The sequence below is a fragment of the Enhydra lutris genome, unplaced genomic scaffold, assembly GCF_002288905.1.
Source record: "Enhydra lutris kenyoni isolate GAN:26980312 unplaced genomic scaffold, ASM228890v2 scaffoldscaffold19, whole genome shotgun sequence".
Classification (NCBI taxonomy): domain Eukaryota; kingdom Metazoa; phylum Chordata; class Mammalia; order Carnivora; family Mustelidae; genus Enhydra; species Enhydra lutris.
This window is the reverse complement of record NW_019154103.1, coordinates 18975104-18993540: the sequence shown is the minus strand read 5'-3', so window position 1 is coordinate 18993540 and position 18437 is coordinate 18975104. Positions and strand designations below refer to the sequence as shown.

Sequence of the window (18437 nt, the reverse complement as noted above, 5' to 3'; positions counted from 1 at the left end):
AGATAAAATCAAGTTATACTCTAGAATAATTAATTCAAGAAGGATCCCAATCAAAAGACAAGCTATCTTATTAAAAATGATCTGTATTATACCAGGGAAGAACAAGACAAAAACTAAAATTTAGATTAGAATGCATTACCCAAACTTTCATACACAGGCAGTCCTAAGGGATTTTTATTTTAGGAATTTTAGCCTCTTTTTTCAGAACCTTTATTTCTTTTTCATTTTTTGTGACATTCAGGCAAATCATAATATATTTGAATATCCTGATTATTAATTCAAATTTCCTTGTGTATGTATGTAAAAAATACTGTCTTTATAAACTAAAGTTAATTACAACATTAGTTATGAATATCACACCAGATCAACTGAAAACCATTTTTTTCAAGGTGTGCAGGTTATATTTGACACAGCAAGCAATTATAAAATAAGATTTTATGTCTAGATTATATTATGGAAGCCAAAGAAAATGAACTGTTTAGCTCAGCTTAGAAAGTTTTACCTGATCTCTATATATGTGCTTTCTTGAGGTACTTTTAAGTTTGTTATGTTCAATGTCTTTCCTGGAATCTCTTTCATTTTCTTTTTTGCGTTTTTTTCCTCAAAGTGTAACTCCTTTGAATATCTTCGTCCCTTTTCTTTATATCCTTCTACAAGTATTCAGAACACCATTAAATCTCAACATGAATGACAGATGTTACAATATCCAAAAAAACCTCAAGAATATGACTTACAACACAAGTATACAACGTTAAAAAAATAATAGTTTTATCAAAAACAAAACCTCATCCATTGTTAAGTTGGTATAAATTAGTGAAACATTTTGGAACACAGCTGGGCATTACCTATTACAACCTAGCAAATCCACCCTAAGGAGTATATCCTAATTTAGACAAACTCTTGTATATGTGCACCAAGAGTCGTGTAAGAGAACGTTCACATTGTTCATGGCACAACTATTCATAACTGCAAAAACCAAGCAAGCAAACACAAACCAAGAAAATGAAACCCAAATTTACTTATATCAGTAAGTAAAATGGTTAAAGATATAGTTGCAAATCAATAAAGATTATATATGCCAGTAAAAAAAAAAAAAAAGCATGACTATGAACACCATCAACCACAAAAAGTTTGTTAACAGGCAAAACTAAACAATATATTGCTAGAGATAAGGACATTGCTGGCAAAACTATAATGAAAAACAAGAAAACAACAAAAATGCCAAGATCGAGGTCACCCATGGGAAGAGAGATAAAAAGAGGATATAGTTTGGAGATGACAGAGTAGGCTCTTAAACTAGTAATGCTCTATTTCTTAACCTAGCTGGTGCATACATAACACTCTTTTATAGTCTTTAAAATTGTACACAGATGCCTTATAAACATTTCTGTAAACGTAATTCAGAAGGAACAATGTTATCAATATCATTACATTTGATAGACTTAGAAAAGGGCTGAAAATAGAAATCATTTTTCATTTGGAAGGTCTCACCTGACTTTTGCATGTGTGCCTTCTAAAGGTATCTCTCATTTTAACAAGTTTCAAATCTCTACTGGAATCCCTGAATTTTTCTTTTTTGTGACGTTCAGTCAAAAGAGAACTAACATTAACATCTTCATCATGATTTTTCATTTCTTTCTACATGTATGGAAGAAAACTTGAATTAGACTGTGGATGAACATAGCCTTAACACAACCAATGCAAGCCACAACAGAAAAACCCATTCAGGAAGGTAGGCTTTCTAAAACATACATACAAGATTAACTATAGTAAAGAAGTAAAGAGCCTTGAAATTGTATTACATCTTAGCTACATTAAAATGAAGCAGAGAAAGAAAAAATGAAGCAGAGAAATGTAGATTTTTGTTCAGGAAGGTTTATATTGTGTTCACATATACATTTCATGTAGGTATTTTTATTAATCTTTCTTGGAATCTCTACCTTTTCCCCCCCTATTTGTCATACGATTAGTCAAAAACACAATTTGGTTTTTATTTTTCCAAAATTTCCAAAAATTTTTGAAGATTTTTATTAATTTACTTGAGAGAGATCGAGAGAGAGTGACCAACCACAGAGGGAGAGAAGCAAACTCCCCACTAAGCAGAGAGCCCAATGGGGGGCTCGATCCCAGGATCCCAAGATCATGACCTGAGCCAAAGGCAGATGCTCAACCAACTGAGCCACGCAGGTGCTCCTATTTTTCCAAATATTTCTAAAAATAGTTTTAGACTGTAGGCCAAATAGAATCTTGTGATTATTAGACATATCAGATAAAAACATCTCAAAAAATCTTTTCACAGGGGGCCTGGCTGGCTCAGTTGGTTGAGCAACTGCCTTTGGCTCAGGTCATGATCCTGGAGTCCTGGGATCGAGTCCTGCATCGGGCTCCCAGCTCCATGTGGAGTCTAATTCTCCTTCTGACCTTCTCCCCTCTCATGCTCTCTCTCACTCTCTCTCTAATAAATAAATGAAAGCTTAAAAAAAAAAATCTTTTTACAGAACATAAAATTTTAATAAGGTTAAGGAGTATTAAAACCATACTGTTTATTCATTATACAAAGTTATATATGCATTATATATCATATATAGTATTATATTAGTTACAGGCATACAACATAGTGATTCAACAATTCTATACATTACTCAGTGTTCATCATGGTAAGTGTACTCTTAATCCCCATCACCTACCTCATCCATCCCCCCTACCGAACAGGTGACCATCAGTTCTCCATGATTAGGAGTCTGGTTTTTTGTACAAAGAAACTAATTTTTAAAAATAGAAATTTGTACCTGAATTTTAGTGTTATACAACATAAATTGATGTATTTTCATAATTCCCATATCTTTTGCGTAATCTCCATTTGATTCCTTTTTCCATGTTAAAAAAAAACTATTTTAGTAACTCCCATCATTTTACATTCCTTTCTGAAAGTCAAAATTTTTATACTGTGGCTTATGATGCATTTTTCTCAGACAGATTAGCTCAAAAAGCCTCTTGTTAAGCTGGGTGGCTCAGTCTGTTAAAGGTCTGACTCTCAGTTGTGACCCTTGGTTTCGGCTCAGGTCAGCTCAGGTAGTGATCTCAGAATCACTGCGCGCCTGCGGGAAATCTGCTAGTTTCCCTTTTCCTTCCCCTCTGCCCCCCCCACCTCACGTGCCCTCTTTCACTCTCGAATAAATAAATCTTTTAAAAAATTTAGTTTGGGGGCGCCTGGGTGGCTCAGTGGGTTGAGGCCTCTGCCTTCGGCTCAGGTCATGATCCCAGGGTCCTGGGATCGAGTGCCGCATCGGGCTCTCTGCTGAGCGGGGAGCCTGCTTCCTCCTCTCTCTCTGCCTAATTGTGATCTCTCTCTCTGTCAACTAAATAAATAAAATATTTAAAAAAAAAATTTAGTTTGGGGCGCCTGGGTGTCTCAGTGGGTTAAAGCCTCTGCCTTCGGCTCAGGTCATGGTCCCAGGGTCCTGGGATCGAGCCCCGCCTCGGGCTGTCTGCTCAGCAGGGAGCCTGCTTCCTCCTCTCTCTGCCTGCCACTCTGCCTACTTGTGATCTTTGTCTGTCAAATAAATAAATAAATCTTAAAAAAAAAATATTTAGTTTAGACTAAGTAATAATAATAGGCCAGTGATCCGGTAAATCAAATAGTCTGTTTCATAAAGCACAGTATGAAATTGAGCATAATTAAACATTAGCTATTCTAGGGTAGAAGTAATAATGCCTTTTTTTGGTTGCCCTTATTTGAAAAGTTTTATACAAGAGCCACATATATGCTTTCTTAATCTACTTTTCATTGGTTCAAGTTCAAAGTCCTTCCTGTTTGTTTTTCTTATTAAATCAAAATAGAATTCATTTGTATCACTTAAAAAATTTGTTCAATATGCAGCAAAATACTAGACTTTAGATCATGAATCATGAATATACATAATTGCTGAAAGAGAAGAATCCTTTATAAGAAATACATTTATGTTAAACATCAAGGGAATTATAAGTAATTCTCGTGTGTTGAAAATGCACTACACATTAGGAACTGTGTGTTCTTATATGCATATATGTGTTATTTCAATAAAGTCTCAAAAACTGGGACATATGGCAATATCTTGAACAAGCTCAAATCACAGATAATAAAAACACAGAGCTGGGTTCAAATACTAGCTCTGATTTCAAAATTCATGTAATTTCTACCATATGCTCCCCCAAAATAATGATGTAAGAACCAGAAATGTACATTTTTTTATTTTTGCCCATAAAGTTTTACCTGGGTCCTACACATGGTCTCTTTTAAGGCACCTTTCATTTTAAGAAATCCCTTATCTTTCCAGAAATCTTTGTTTTTTTCCTGATTGCTGTGTTTATTCCAAACAGAATGGATCTGGGAATCTTCATCATTCTGAATTTCTTTCTGTATGTATATATAAATGGTTCAGACAATCAATTAAGTATAATATCAACAACATGTACTTTACATTATCCAACATTATCTAACTGCAAAAGAAGGTAAAATTCCTCCTCCTAAATAAAGTTATTAAATGGTAGTAAATTCTTTCAAGGAAAATAATTCAAAACAAAGGTGCTGAATAACAAAGTGATTTCTGTGTATCTTCAAAAAATATAATGCTTTGTTGGCCTAGTAACAATCAAGCCTTTTCATGAATAATCATGCACAGCAATATTTTACCTCATTCCAGTCCAAGTTAAAGGCACAATATAGATAAAAATAAGTTTCAGATTAGAGTACTTCTGATTATTTTTCAGGTTTTTACCGATAAGACTTCTCATCTGCAAGTCTACTACATACACAGAGGAAAAGAGGCCTAAAAGAAGAATTCACAGCTCTTATTTTACTTGAATAGCAATAAACAATTATTTTTGCCTAACTCTATCTCAAATATTTAAATTTTTCTTGCCAAGAAAAACAAACTGAATTCTAAACCACCTACCAATGATGTTTAAGACATCTGCATATGTACCTATATATAGAATTATAAAAGTTCAGCAAAATAGAGATGGAAGTAAAAATGAGTTCATGACATATACTACAATGCACTTAAGGAATGGTATTCAGAGATTCATTATCTTTACAAAGAAATGAGAGAATCACTGTCCTCTTAGGGAACAGTTATGATATAAACTGAAATGTGTAAGGCCTATGGTGTCATCTTTGGTTCCCTCTCACCTGTACTGGGATTCCTATGTAGATTTGAGGGTCTTTTAGCAGGCTGCAATCCTCCAATCAAAGAACAATTCCTGAGAGTACTTGACTGACTTTCTTTTTATTCAAGAAAGTAAAACTGAAAACTAAGAAAAATGAAGAACTTTCCTTCTTCCTATTCCAGGCATCAAAGAAAGAATTACTCTGAATGTACAAACCATAATTATTGTTAAGGACTACTTGAAGTGGGATAAAAGTGACTTTCTAGCTTTAAATTTAAAACTGATTGACAATGGGAGGATACATCCTTACAGCCCAGAGCATTAAGAAAGGTCTAAAATACAGAATGAATTAATCCCACATAGATTTCAGTAATCTAGTATGATCCAGTAAAAGAACATTCCATTATCATTAACTAGGCAAGAACATACTGTTTTCTAATCTTAGATATATTTACTTATATATCCATTTCAAGATGTTAGATATTGACCTGTGAAATAAAATGTACAAAGCAAGTACCTTACATAAATTAACTAATTAAAAACCATAACCTGACAAATGAGGACATTTGGAAGCTTTTTAGAATATATTTTTTATAGAGTTAAATGATCGATAGGTATTTTTCTCCAAATCACTAATACTCTAATTGAATACTTTAATGAAATATATAGGAAGCATTTTATCTGTAAATATTCATTGCTTATTCCTTATTTCTTTTAAAAAAATTTTTGTAATTTTTTTTTTTTATTTCAAAGAGAGAGAGAGAGAGAGCACACGAGTGAGCAAACATAAGAAGCAGACTCCTTCCTGAGTAGGGAGCCCAAGGTGGGGCTCGATCCCAGGACGCTGGGATCATGAACTGAGCCTAAGGCTTAAGTTGCTTAAGCAACTGAGCCGCCCAGGCACCCCTCTTATTCCTCATTTTATAAATATTTCTTTGGTGCCAACTATATACTAGGCATTGTGTTAAGTGTTTATCTCCTATATGACCTAGGAAAAAAAGGCCATGTCTAGTCTCTCTTACATAGTGAAATTTTGTGTTCCAAATAGATGACCAAAGCCTACTTATTCAGTAAATCATTCTATTATCTAGGAGTAGAGTAGCATAGCGTGGCAATGACAGTCGGCCTGGCTTCTGATTCAGATATTTGATGGGGTTTATTGTTTTACACTACATATAGAGAGACTCTGGTCCCTGAGTCTTTTTCCTTGATTCTGCCATGGCATTCACCACACAATTCATGACACAGAATACAAAATCAGAGAGGTAAGCAAAGAGTGCTCTACATGGTTCTTAGCTAGTATCCAAACCCTGATTCTTAAATGGTATCTGAAGATCTTAAGATTTACTATTAGTTATGGCACTGTCAACAGCATTAGGTATTTTTAACTACCCAGAAAGAGACCAGGTGAATATCAAGGTTACCTGCTAATACCCCTACAAATGCAAGGTTACCTACTAATAACCAAATGTGTATAGGAAAGGGCATTTGAGGAGAGAAGTCTTAAATTCTACTCAGTACTTGACCTTAAATTTTTGGTCTAACACATATCAGTTGCAAGAACATGGGCAAATACTTGAAGCTGATTGTACTTCATTTTGCCAACTATAAAATGAGGCTATAATACATATACACAAGAATATGATGTTTTATTAAAATAAGGTTAAGGGTATATAAGAGTGCCTGGGTGGCTTCATTGAGAGAACATGCAACTCCTAACCTTGGGATGTGAGTTCAAGCCTCATGTTGGGTGTACAAAGAAAGGAAGGACAGAAGGGTGGGATGGAAAGGAAAGAAAAGAAAGATAAGTAAACAGAGAGATTGATTAAGGGTGCATAATGCTTAGCAGAGAGCCTGACACATAGTAATCACTCAATAAATATTAGTCCACAGTAACAATTGTAATAGTTCTCACAACAACCAAAGTAAGATAGTATTAACTTCTATGTACAAAGGAAGAAATTCAGTCTCAGGATAGAGGACTTTCCTGTGCTCAGAAAACTAATCAATTATAAATCTGGGTCACAAATCAGTTGATCTGCCATTAAAAAAATGGATGTTTTCTTCTATCATTCCTACTGTATTTAAGATGTTTCTGCAGTTCAATTTTTTTTTTAAAGATTTTATTTATTTTATTTGACAGACAGAGATCACAAGTAGGCAGAGAGGCAAGCAGAGAGAGAGAGAGAGAGAGGAGGAAGCAGGCTCCCCGCCGAGCAGAGAGTCCGATGCGGGGCTCGATCCCAGGACTCCGGGATCATGACCTGAGCCGAAGGCAGAGGCCTTAACCCAGTGAGCCACCCAGGCTCCCCACTGCAGTTCAATTTTAATTTTCTTTCTTAGGCAGACAGTCAAAAGAAGTTTTAAGTAATCCTAAGTATCCTCCTTTTTTGGGGAGCAAGGCCTTCCTTGGGCCAAACAATTGAGATACATTAATCATTTGTTCCTCTACATTCCTGTACCTTACATTTGAATTTGCCAATGCACAATACACACTAAATTAAGTTTCCGTGTTCTGTTTTCACCACGAAATAGTAAGCACCTTGAAGCCTGACATGTGGTCTTACTCATTTTGCCTAGTGCATAGCATCGTGCCTGGTACATCAAAAGTCTTCAATAAATATCTATAAACCTGAACTAACTAAATGGATTCCTAATTCTGTTACTCAGGAGCTCTCTTAAAAAAAAAAAAAAAAAAAAGAGTATAAGCAAAAAAGTATAAGCAGGTTAAACAAAACTTTTTTTTGAACAATTGCTTGTTATTTTTAACTCTGTCATCTTACACGGCAACTCTCAGAGGATACTTCAGAATCCATCTAATGAGGAATGTGATATGCTATATGCCGAAGTGGTAAAAGAAAAGAAAGACATTACCATAAAGTTAACTATTTTCTTCTCAGAAGTTATCACAAAATGCCTTCCTTTTTGGAATGTAGTTATGAACTCCCAGCTGCCTAATCCAGAATTCATAAAACAATGTATTCTAAAACAAATGTAAGTTATAGAGTATCTGCTTTTACTTGATATACTATTGCTGCCCTCCAATATTTCAGCAACTGAATTTGAATGCCATCAAATTACTGCAATAAAATAAGACTATGGATAAAGTATATCATAGTTTATACTTCATTCATTTGTTTCCATAGAAAAAAAGAAAATTCAGATATTTTTACTAATCTAGTCAAGAATGGCATTCATGCTATTAACAGTTAAACTGTTCAGATACGTAGATCACATAGGAGGCTTTTGGCAGCAAGTAATAGAAAACCAACTCAAAGTAATGTAAATAATATGGATGTTTTATTACCTCGCAGCATGGTAATGTGGTCCAGTGCTAAGACAGGTTTCAGGGTTGGCTAAGTATCTTTGCAAGGATTCACATTGTGTGTCTACATTTTGCTATCTACAGGGTTGGTTTCATCTTGAGCATGCTTCCCCTTATGGTCAAAAATTGGCTGCTAGTAATAATTAGATTACATTCTCCCATGTTCTTATCTAATAGGAGCCAGGCTGCCAGAGGCTATCTCTTCAGAAGGATGAAGAAACTTCCCAGAACTTCTTACATATTACTCTTCATCTCCCACAGATCAGAACTGATTGACATGCCCATTCCAAGACCCATCGTTGTCAAAGGCAACAAGATCTTCTATAGTCCAAGCAGATCCATCCCCTGAAATAAGGTCATATTTCCAATCTACATTGCTGCTACTCAGTACGGAAAGGTAACTACAGAATGATGTATTATATCTACTCTTGGAAGACTCAAAGAAATTTCATAATTTCTCTATTAATTTAACACAAAATGAGAACTCATATGCCAGGCTTTATGCTAGATTATTCAGATATAACTATGGAAAAGAGAGGTATCATCCTCATGACACAGTCCTTTTGGTTTAGATGGAGAAAACAGATTTTAACCATGTAATCAGCCAGTTGATTCCTTGAAGAGGCATCATTATAACTGGAATTTGAATGATGAACAGAAGGCAGGCAGGCACAGAGGGTGAGAGTACTGGGGAGGAACTTTCCAGGGAGAAAAATTAGCTTTTGAGAAGACACTGGGAAAGGAAGTAGCTTAGCCTGTTTAAGAAATTGGGAGAAGGCAATTTTGTTATACTATAGTTGAGCACAGAAAAAAATTGAGCAGGATACACCTGAAAGGCAAGACTGACAAGAATTCTGTGGGGAACTTTAAAGCCATGTTGGAAGTTTAGGACTTTATCCTAAAAGCAATGGGAAGCCACTGGAGAGTTTAAGTAGGACAGTGACAAGATTAGAATTGTTTTACACAGAACATTTTGGATACTCCTTCTGAATGATGTAGAATAGACTAGAGAAGAAAAAGGTAAGAGTAATTAGTACACTATCAAGAGTTAAAAGGTAGAGAGCACTTAAGAGTCTATTTCAGGAGGGCAGAGGAAAGATGATGAACTCAGTATGATGTTAATATAGGAAGAGGGAAGCATTGTGATTTGAGTGATATATAAGATGATAAAATCAAGGGGACTGGACTGACAAAATGTGGGGAATAAGGGAGAGGAAGGTTTCAAGGGTTATTAACAGGTCTCTACATAAGTTAGATAAAAGGTTATAGCATCTATTGAGATGGAAACATTTAAGGAGTCAGTTTTTCCTACAAGATCAAGGTGGCGTTTTTAGACATACTAAGGTTTCTCTACCTTGAGTGACCCTTCTTAAAAATTCTTTTATTTCCAGAGAATTTCTTCTAGGACTGTTCCCATTCAAACAACTTAAGTGGTCTTTGTACTAAATGGGAATAAGGAGGTAGAGGAACAGGACAGGAAAATATTTCTAAATCCTTACAAAAAAAGATTTAGAAAGACTTATTTCTAAATCTTTTTTTCCATGGGAAAAATACCTACAAATTCTTAAATCACACCATGGTCCACTGCTATTTTATTTATACTCTGACCTAAAATGCTAAAATTAGTTTGTAGTAAACATCACTAAAACATAGAAAACTAAAATAGAGACTCAAAAATAAGACATTTTAAATTCAACAAGCAAGCTTCTTCCATATTTATTAGAAATATTCTCAAATATTTAAATAATTGAAAGCAACTGCCTTTAAAAATATGTCACTTTAATTATAGCTGACCTTTGAAGAACGTGGGGATTGGGGCACCAATACCCCCCCCAATCTAAAATCTACATATAACTTGTAGCCCTCCCCCAAAACTTAATAGCCTACTGTTGACCAGAAATCTTAACAATAGCTGAAAAACATATTTTATATATGGATTACATACTCCATTCTTATAATAAGGTAAGCTTAAAAAAAGAAAATGTTACTAAGAAAATCATGAAAAGAGAATACATTGACAATATTGTACTGAATTATTAAATCTGTTTATAAGTGGATGCATACAGTTCAAAGATCAACTACACTTCTAATCAATGCATTTTTAAACTTTAGAACATATTTTAATTTTTAACATATTGGGGCGCCTGGGTGGCTCAGTGGGTTAAGTCACTGCCTTCGGCTCAGGTCATGATCTCAGGGTCCTGGGATCAAGCCCCGCATCGGGCTCTCTCCTCAGCAGGGAGCCTGCTTCCCTTGGGGACGCCTGGGTGGCTCAGTTGGTTGGGCAGCTGCCTTGGGCTCAGGTCATGATCCCAGGGTTCTGGGATCGAGTCCCACATCGGGCTCCTTGCTCGGCAGGGAGCCTGCTTCTCCCTCTGTCTCTGCCTGACACTCTGTCTGCCTGTGCTCCCACGTGCTCTCTCTCTCTAACAAATAATTTTTAACATATTTCACAGTATGGATATTCTATAAACACTAAAAATTGTTTTTTACTTATTTTACTTACCTCTAAAAGAAAATCCCCTAGATACTGAATTGGATAAAATGGAGCCTTAAAATGGTCTTTTTCTTGCTCAGCCTTGATTCTTGCATTACTGGCAATCACATGAGTTATTCCACTTGTTGAACTTTTTGGTAAAATAACATTTGCTTTTCCAGCCTCCAGAACTCTAAATAAAAATGTAAAGAGTACAAAAAGTACTTAAAAAAAAAAAAAAAGCATATTCAAATTATCTAAATCAATTACTTCCTGGGAGTAGGCGTGGAACTTTCTGAAAGAATTAAGTCCCCCTGGGTTGAGTGCCATGGAGAATAACTACTGCAGTGATTTCTTAAATTATAACTTGCTCAGAGAAGATGTTAAAGAAATCATGCTCTTCTGTTTACCCATTTCTTGATACGGAAAGACTTTTTAAGAATCAAGCATGTTGAATTTATTCCTTAAGGAAAAAATCACCTCCATAAGCCAAAAGAATAATGAAAGAAGTTTAGGAAAGTAGCTACTTCAGAAGGCAACCACCTCCAAGGAAATCATTCTAAACTACAGAAAAGGAACTACAGTTGCCAGCATTCTTATAAAAAATTAATTCTTGATTAACTAACTTTGACATCCCAAAAGTTTCATGAAAGTTCTGTGGCTGCTTAGGATTTAGAAAGTCACAAGAGAACACTATTATCACTTAACATTAAGAAAAAGCCAAATGATCTATAATATCTAAACTTTTCACAAACCCATCAGAGAACAAATGTAATAACCAACCAAGAAACTTAACTTCCCTAAGAGTGATAATGATAAGTCCCTTTGTGAAGAGACTGGATACTCAAAAAACTCTTTCATTTTGCCAGGGTGCAGGAGAGAAGTAGCTGTCATAAAAGTAGGTAAAACTGTAACAAATTTAAGGGCCAAAGGCAAGTACCATGACCATTTATAATATCTGGGAGTCACTGACTCAAGGAAAGTCTGCCCTCACTTGAAACCTCTTTGCCTCAGTAGTCATGAAAAAGATTAAGGGCAGAGAAGATTCCCTACTGGGTAGCACAAGTGGGCCAGTGAGGACCAGCTGCCCACCAAGAGATAGACATTAAACCTGGTCCACTTCCCTGGATCCTTCGCTCATATGAAGAAAATGTCCTAAGTTATTTGGGTATGGTCTTAATATACTTTTAGAATCCAGGAAAAGATGCACTGCTTCTGTTGGGAGAACATAAGTAAAATCTATGTGCCCTGAGAAAGGGGCAGGAAAACCTCCTGCTGCATCGCCCAAAAAAGGATATACCGTTTCTGGACGAGGGATAAAGGCAAAATCCATCTGTCCCTGGACAAGGGGCAGAAGAAATGCCACTCAAACATAGGTTTCTGCATCAATACAAAGCAGAAATCTAACACTGGGGCAGAGGCTGGAAACGGTCTCTTGCCAAAACCCTGCCCACAGATACAAAGCAGAATTTGGCTGTCACGGGTAACTGAGACACAAGTACTGAGAAAGTGCCAACCCCAGAGAACAAGAACACAAAGAATGTTTAAGACTGAAGTCTACCAGCAGAACCAAAACACACCTTACTCTTACTCTTAGCCTCAAACTAGAGAGGAGTAACAAGCAAGAGAGGAAGAGAATGACAAGACAGTCCTCCTGTGACCCACCCATGCAGGGACTACGGAAAGCTGACAGTGAAGCAAAAACATCGATTAAAAACCCCAAGAACCGGGGCGCCTGGGTGGTTCAGTGGTTAAAGCCTCTGCCTTCGGCTCGGGTCATGATCTCAGGGTCCTGGGATCGAGTCCCGCATCAGGCTCTCTGCTCAGCAGGGAGCCTGCCTCCTCCTGTCTCTCTCTGCCTGCCTCTCTGCCTACTTGTGATCTGCCTGTCAAATAAATTAAAAAAAAAAAAAAATCTTTAAAAACAAACAAACAAAAAAAACCCAAGAACCAGGCCAAGCACAAAGAAACTATACTCAACTGCAGGAGTAACCAGAAAGGATGCACTGAAGGTATCTAAAGCACTAACAAAATCCAAAACCTGCTCAAAAACTGACAAGATTAACTCAACTAACTGCTTTACAGAAAAAAGTAAGCCTATTTTTGGACATAAATATTTATTTGAGCCTCCACTGATCTAAATGTGAAATCTATACATGCAAGAAAATAATACAAGACATACACAAAAGGGAAGAAACCAAACCACTGTCAAGAGATAGAGGAATATAAAGCACATTTGCTAAAATTATCAGAAAGTGATTTTTAAATAACTATGACTGAAATGTTTGAAGCTACAAAGGAAAAAACTGAATAAATTGCATTAAGAGATCAGGAACTGAGTACATAAAAATGGTAGAAATAAAAGTTACGATATCAAAGAATAATCTCTTTGACAGGCTTAAGAATAGACTGCATGCAACTGAGGATGGAATCAATGAACTTAATGATAGGTCAATAGAATTATCCAACTGGAACAAAAAATGGGAAGAAAGTTAAAAACAAAACAAAACAGAACATACAAAAACTGTGGAAAAGAATTGGCCTAAAACACAGGTAATAGAGCACAGGAAAAAGAAGACAATAGAATTTAAAACATAATGGCTGAGAATTTTCCATAATTAATAAAAGATAAAAAGCCACACATCCAAGGTCAGAAACTCCATGCAAATAACATGAACAAATAAGTAACAGATAATACATAAGACACACACAGACATTTGGATACATTATCAAACTGCTAAAAACCACAGGTAATATCTTAGTTTTTTATTTTTTTTTTAAGATTTTATTTATTTATTTGACAGAGAGAGATCACAAGTAGGCAGAGAGGCAGGGAGAGAGAGAGGCAGGCAGAGAGAGAGGGGGAAGCAGGCTCCCCACCGAGCAAAGAGCCCGATGCGGGGCTCGATCTCAGGACTCTGGGACCATGACCTGAGCCAAAGGCAGAGGCTTTAACCCACTGAGCCACCCAGGCGCCCCAATATCTTGTTTTTAAGATTTTAATTTCCAATTGTTCATTACTAGCATATAAAAAACCAGTAATTTTTATGTAATGACTTACTACTCTGCCATCCTGCTGAAATCAATAATTACTTCTAATAGCTTTTCTGGATGAATTACTTAGTATTTAGCCATATCTTTTGGAAATAAAGATAATTACTTTTATTTCTTCTATCTAATTCTATGTTTCTTATTTATTTTCTTTGCCTTATTATACTGTCTAGTACCTCTAGTAAAATGCTGAATAGAAAAGGTTAGAGTGCAGGGCACCTGGGTGGCTTAGTCAGTTAAGTGTCCAACTATTGATTTCAGCACAGGTCATGACCTCAGTGCCTTGAGATTGAACCCCATGCCAGGCTCTGAACCGGGGGTGGAGCCTGCTTAAGATTCCCACCCTCAAGTACCGGAGCTTTCGCTTTCTCTTTAAAAAAAAAAAAAAAAAGAAAAGAAATGAAAAGGTCAGAGAGAGCAACCATTTCTTAATTCCTAATTATGGAAGAAAAAAAAATCCATGATATTAAATTTATGTATTTTTACAGTTGTCAGTTGCTCAGACTGAAGACACAAAAATTCTTAACAAAATATTTGCAGACAGAAACTGTAATTATTAAAAATGGTAATATACTATGATGAAGTACAGTTTATCGCAGGAATACAAGTTTGGTTTAACATTTAAAATTCATCAAAATAATTTACCATATTAACAGAATAAAGGAGAAAAGCGAATAATCTCAACAGATGCACATAAAAATATTCAAAGCAATCAATCCATTTATAATTGCATCCCAAAACATGAAGTGCCTAGTATTAAACTTAGCAAAATATGTACTAGGTTTATATAGTGAAAACTAATACATTAATGGCAGAAATTAAAGACCTGAAGAGATAAGGAGTCTATAAATAGGACAACTTGACATTGTTAAGACCTCAATTCTCCCCAATTTGACCTATTGATTCAATACAATTGCAATCAAAACCCGAGCATGCTTTGTTGTAGACATTGACATAGTGGTCCTAAAACGTATATGGAAATACAGAAATTCCAAAATCACCAAAACAGTTTTGATCAACACAAAGTTAGGAGGCTCACCCAACCTATAAGATTTCAAGACTCATTATAAAACTATAGTAACCAAAACTATGTGCTTTTAGTATAAGGTAGACAGATACCAATGCAGTAAGAAGCCCAGAAATAGACCACACAAATATACTCAAGTGATTTTTGGACAATAGCACCAAAGTAATTGCATAGCAATTGAAACCTTGCATATTGCTAGGAGGAAATGTAAAATAGTACAACTACTTCAGAAAACAGTTTGGCATTCCCTTATAATGTTAAATACACAACTGCCATCTGAGCCAGAAATTTCATTCTTGGTATTTACCCGAGAAAGAGGAAAACAAATATACATGAAGACTTGTACTCAAATGTTCAGAGCAGCTTTATTTATATTAGCATAAGAGAAAAAAAAAAAAAAAAGAAAACAAAAAACAAACGTCTATCAATGGGTGAATAAACAGTGTTACATCTGCAAAATGGAATACTACTCAGCAAGAAAAAGGAACAAACTCCTAAAACACACAATAACCTGGATGAATCTCAGAAGTAATGAGTTAAGCAAATGAAACTATATCAAAGGAGTATATACAGAATAATTCCATTTACATGAACTTTAAAGAAAAGATAAATCTACTGTATGGTGACAGAAAGGAAATCAATGGTTGTCTTGTATTGGTAGGCACTAGTAAATGTGTAATGACAAGAACATTGTAAGATTACATAAATGTTGCAGATCTTGACTGTAGTGTGGAGGTGGTAAACAGGCATATAAATTTGTTCAAATTTATCAAAATGTATAGTTAAAATATGTGCATTTTACTTGCCTATAAATTATACTTCTATAAAGGTGACATAAGGCCTTTGCAGCCCCCTAAAAGTCATTGCAGTCTCAGAATATAGTTTACCAAATAATAATTATTTTAAAAATATGATGTAAAAGTTAGAAAGAAATGAAATAATGAAGGAAGCATTATGAATCATGAAGACTGCACCATATGAACTGGGAAAAAAGGCTTTTTTTGTGATAAATACTTATAAAAATTTAAAATTTTTATTTTATTTTTTATTTATTTATTTTATTTATTATTATTTATTTTATTTATTTATTTTTATTTAAATTTTAAAATTGCTTCAAAAATGAAAACAAAAATCTTCCAAGTTTTTTTTTTATTTTTCTTGAGTTAAAAAGAATTAACATGGAAAGTTAAACAGAGACCCAAGAATAATTTAAAGCAATACAATAAAGTAGATTTTATTCTATTAGACACATATACTTAAGTACAGAATCACTTAACTCAGAGATTAGAGCAAATCACCATGGCTCATTTGGATGAAATCAATAATTTCAAAGAAAGACAGGTATTCAAGTAAACCAAAAAATTTTTTTCTATTCATTGCTTAGCTTTTATGAGATCTCATCTTACCTTACAAGAGAATCACTTCGTTTATCAGCTCTAACAAGGAGAACAACTTTCCACCTGTGGAAGGCTCCTGGGGCACCAGTGCGTTTCAGTTCTTCACGCCATCTTTTAGGTGCAGATTGCATTTGAGGAGAATAATGGGAGTCTTTTTCAATTTTGTAGCCCCATTCATAAGTTGTTTCATCAAGCCATCTGCCACTTTTGGCACTATGAATTATGTAGTCCTTAGTTAGTACCCACTTTCCTAGAAAGTAAATCAACTGTCAGTCACAGAAGAATTTTGATTCTAATGAATGCTCAACAATAAAGACCAAATATCAAATAAAGTTTGACCTTCATCATCATGAGATTCTTGGGCTACAATGCTAATATTATCTTGGGATTATGTTTTTTTCCCCCAAATTTTTGGTAGAGGTCTACGATGTCACTGAACATTGTATGTAACCTTTCCCATAATGATTCTAAATCTAAATGTTCCTAAATACAAATTTAAGACTTAGTAAAATAAATGTGGTATTACTAAAGCTATGTCTACTATTATTATAGTTTTGGCTGAGATTTATATTATTCTTCTTATGCTAACAACTGTAATTATGTTTACTCAATGTTACACTTTGTAAAACAAGTTTATTGAGCTAGGGAATTTTTCAGAATATCTAATAACATTCTGTAGTTCCTTTATCTGGGAATTGATAATTTTTCTCAAGCAGGGACAATATATGTTTTTCTTTGTGGAGATAATAATAAATCCAAGTATCTTTCTGGCATATTACTCTAAAAAATAACAAATTTACTGCATTAAACATATATATATATTTTTGGACAAACAGTGAACTAATGATATGCTAGCTCAATCACAGTAGAAGAAACTATAAAAGAAACATCAAGGGTGACAAGACAATAAGTCCTAATCTGGGTTTATGGAATTTAAAATCTTAGAAAAACACAATAGGGTGATCACTGCTTCATAGCATGTATGGGAAGGGATACAGTAGAAGGAGAACAAAAACAGATTCTTTCCAATGACAGATCAAAGAAAACAAATTTGCTGAGAATAGCTGAGATTTTGGCAAAAGCATTTTTTTTAAGGGGGGGCATTGTTGTACCCAGCTTTTCTGTTAAAAATTTTTTTCTGATATAAAATATTTACATTAAATCTTTGGTTGAGTAAGTATTCCTGCCTCTTTGGCAAGTTTTCATGTGTTACAAAGTTTTACTTAGAAAACTTAGACAAAAAATTCATAACAAATATTTTCAGAAATATATTCAGATAAAACCACATTTATGTTTGATATAATAATAATACTATCTATCTTTAGGAGATTAAGGTAATTCTTTTTTAACATGAAGGTTTTTTTTTTTCTCCCCAAAGGAGAAAGGTAGTTAATTTACCTGCTGCACAAGCTGCTAAAAACTTTTCACTCTTACACAGGCGTTCAGCTATAAGATGTGTACAATTTTTGTACTTCTAGAAGGAAAAATGCAAATGAAAAAAATGTTACTAAGGTAAGATTTCCTTTACAGCACATTTACTTTATTCTTATATCAAGAGGGTATTTTATCATTCTTGGACCAGTATCATTTTTCAAGTCTATCTTGAATATTTTTTAACTTTTTGTACTCACCTCACTCTTAATAAAAGTGCAATCTAGTTTTAAAAGCAATTTGCCTAGAGCTTCCTTTTCTTCCATCTTAAATCCTGTCATTTGGATGATATGCTTTGGAGCACCATCTTCCATCTAACATAAATACACATAAAGAAGATAACACATGTTAAAGGTAATATTCACAGGATTGACATTTTTTCTTAACAATGAGTATTAAAAGTAAAAAAAAAATTTAATGAATTAAACATATAAGGCTTTATTATAAATACCAATGTCAAGACTGCTTATATGCAATAGAAATTGGTTTATCAGGTTATCTTCCCAGGGTGCCTGGGTGGCTCAGTCAGTTAAGCAGCCAACTCAATTTCAGCTCAGGTCATGATCTCTTAGAGTCCTGGAA

The 18437-nt window shown here is 34.7% G+C and overlaps 1 protein-coding gene across 1 annotated transcript in view; it reads right to left on the bottom strand.

Annotated features, from left to right (window-relative positions):
• LOC111148340 (SMC5-SMC6 complex localization factor 1) overlaps window positions 1-18169 on the bottom strand; it is a 65833-nt gene extending 47664 nt beyond the window's left edge. Inside the window, 8 exon segments of the mRNA XM_022504849.1 lie at window positions 503-598; window positions 600-650; window positions 1492-1638; window positions 4253-4396; window positions 10980-11142; window positions 16434-16674; window positions 17823-17898; window positions 18056-18169. Coding sequence (XP_022360557.1) covers window positions 503-598; window positions 600-650; window positions 1492-1638; window positions 4253-4396; window positions 10980-11142; window positions 16434-16674; window positions 17823-17898; window positions 18056-18169 — 1032 coding nt within the window.
• Between the last annotated feature and the right edge of the window lie 268 nt (window positions 18170-18437).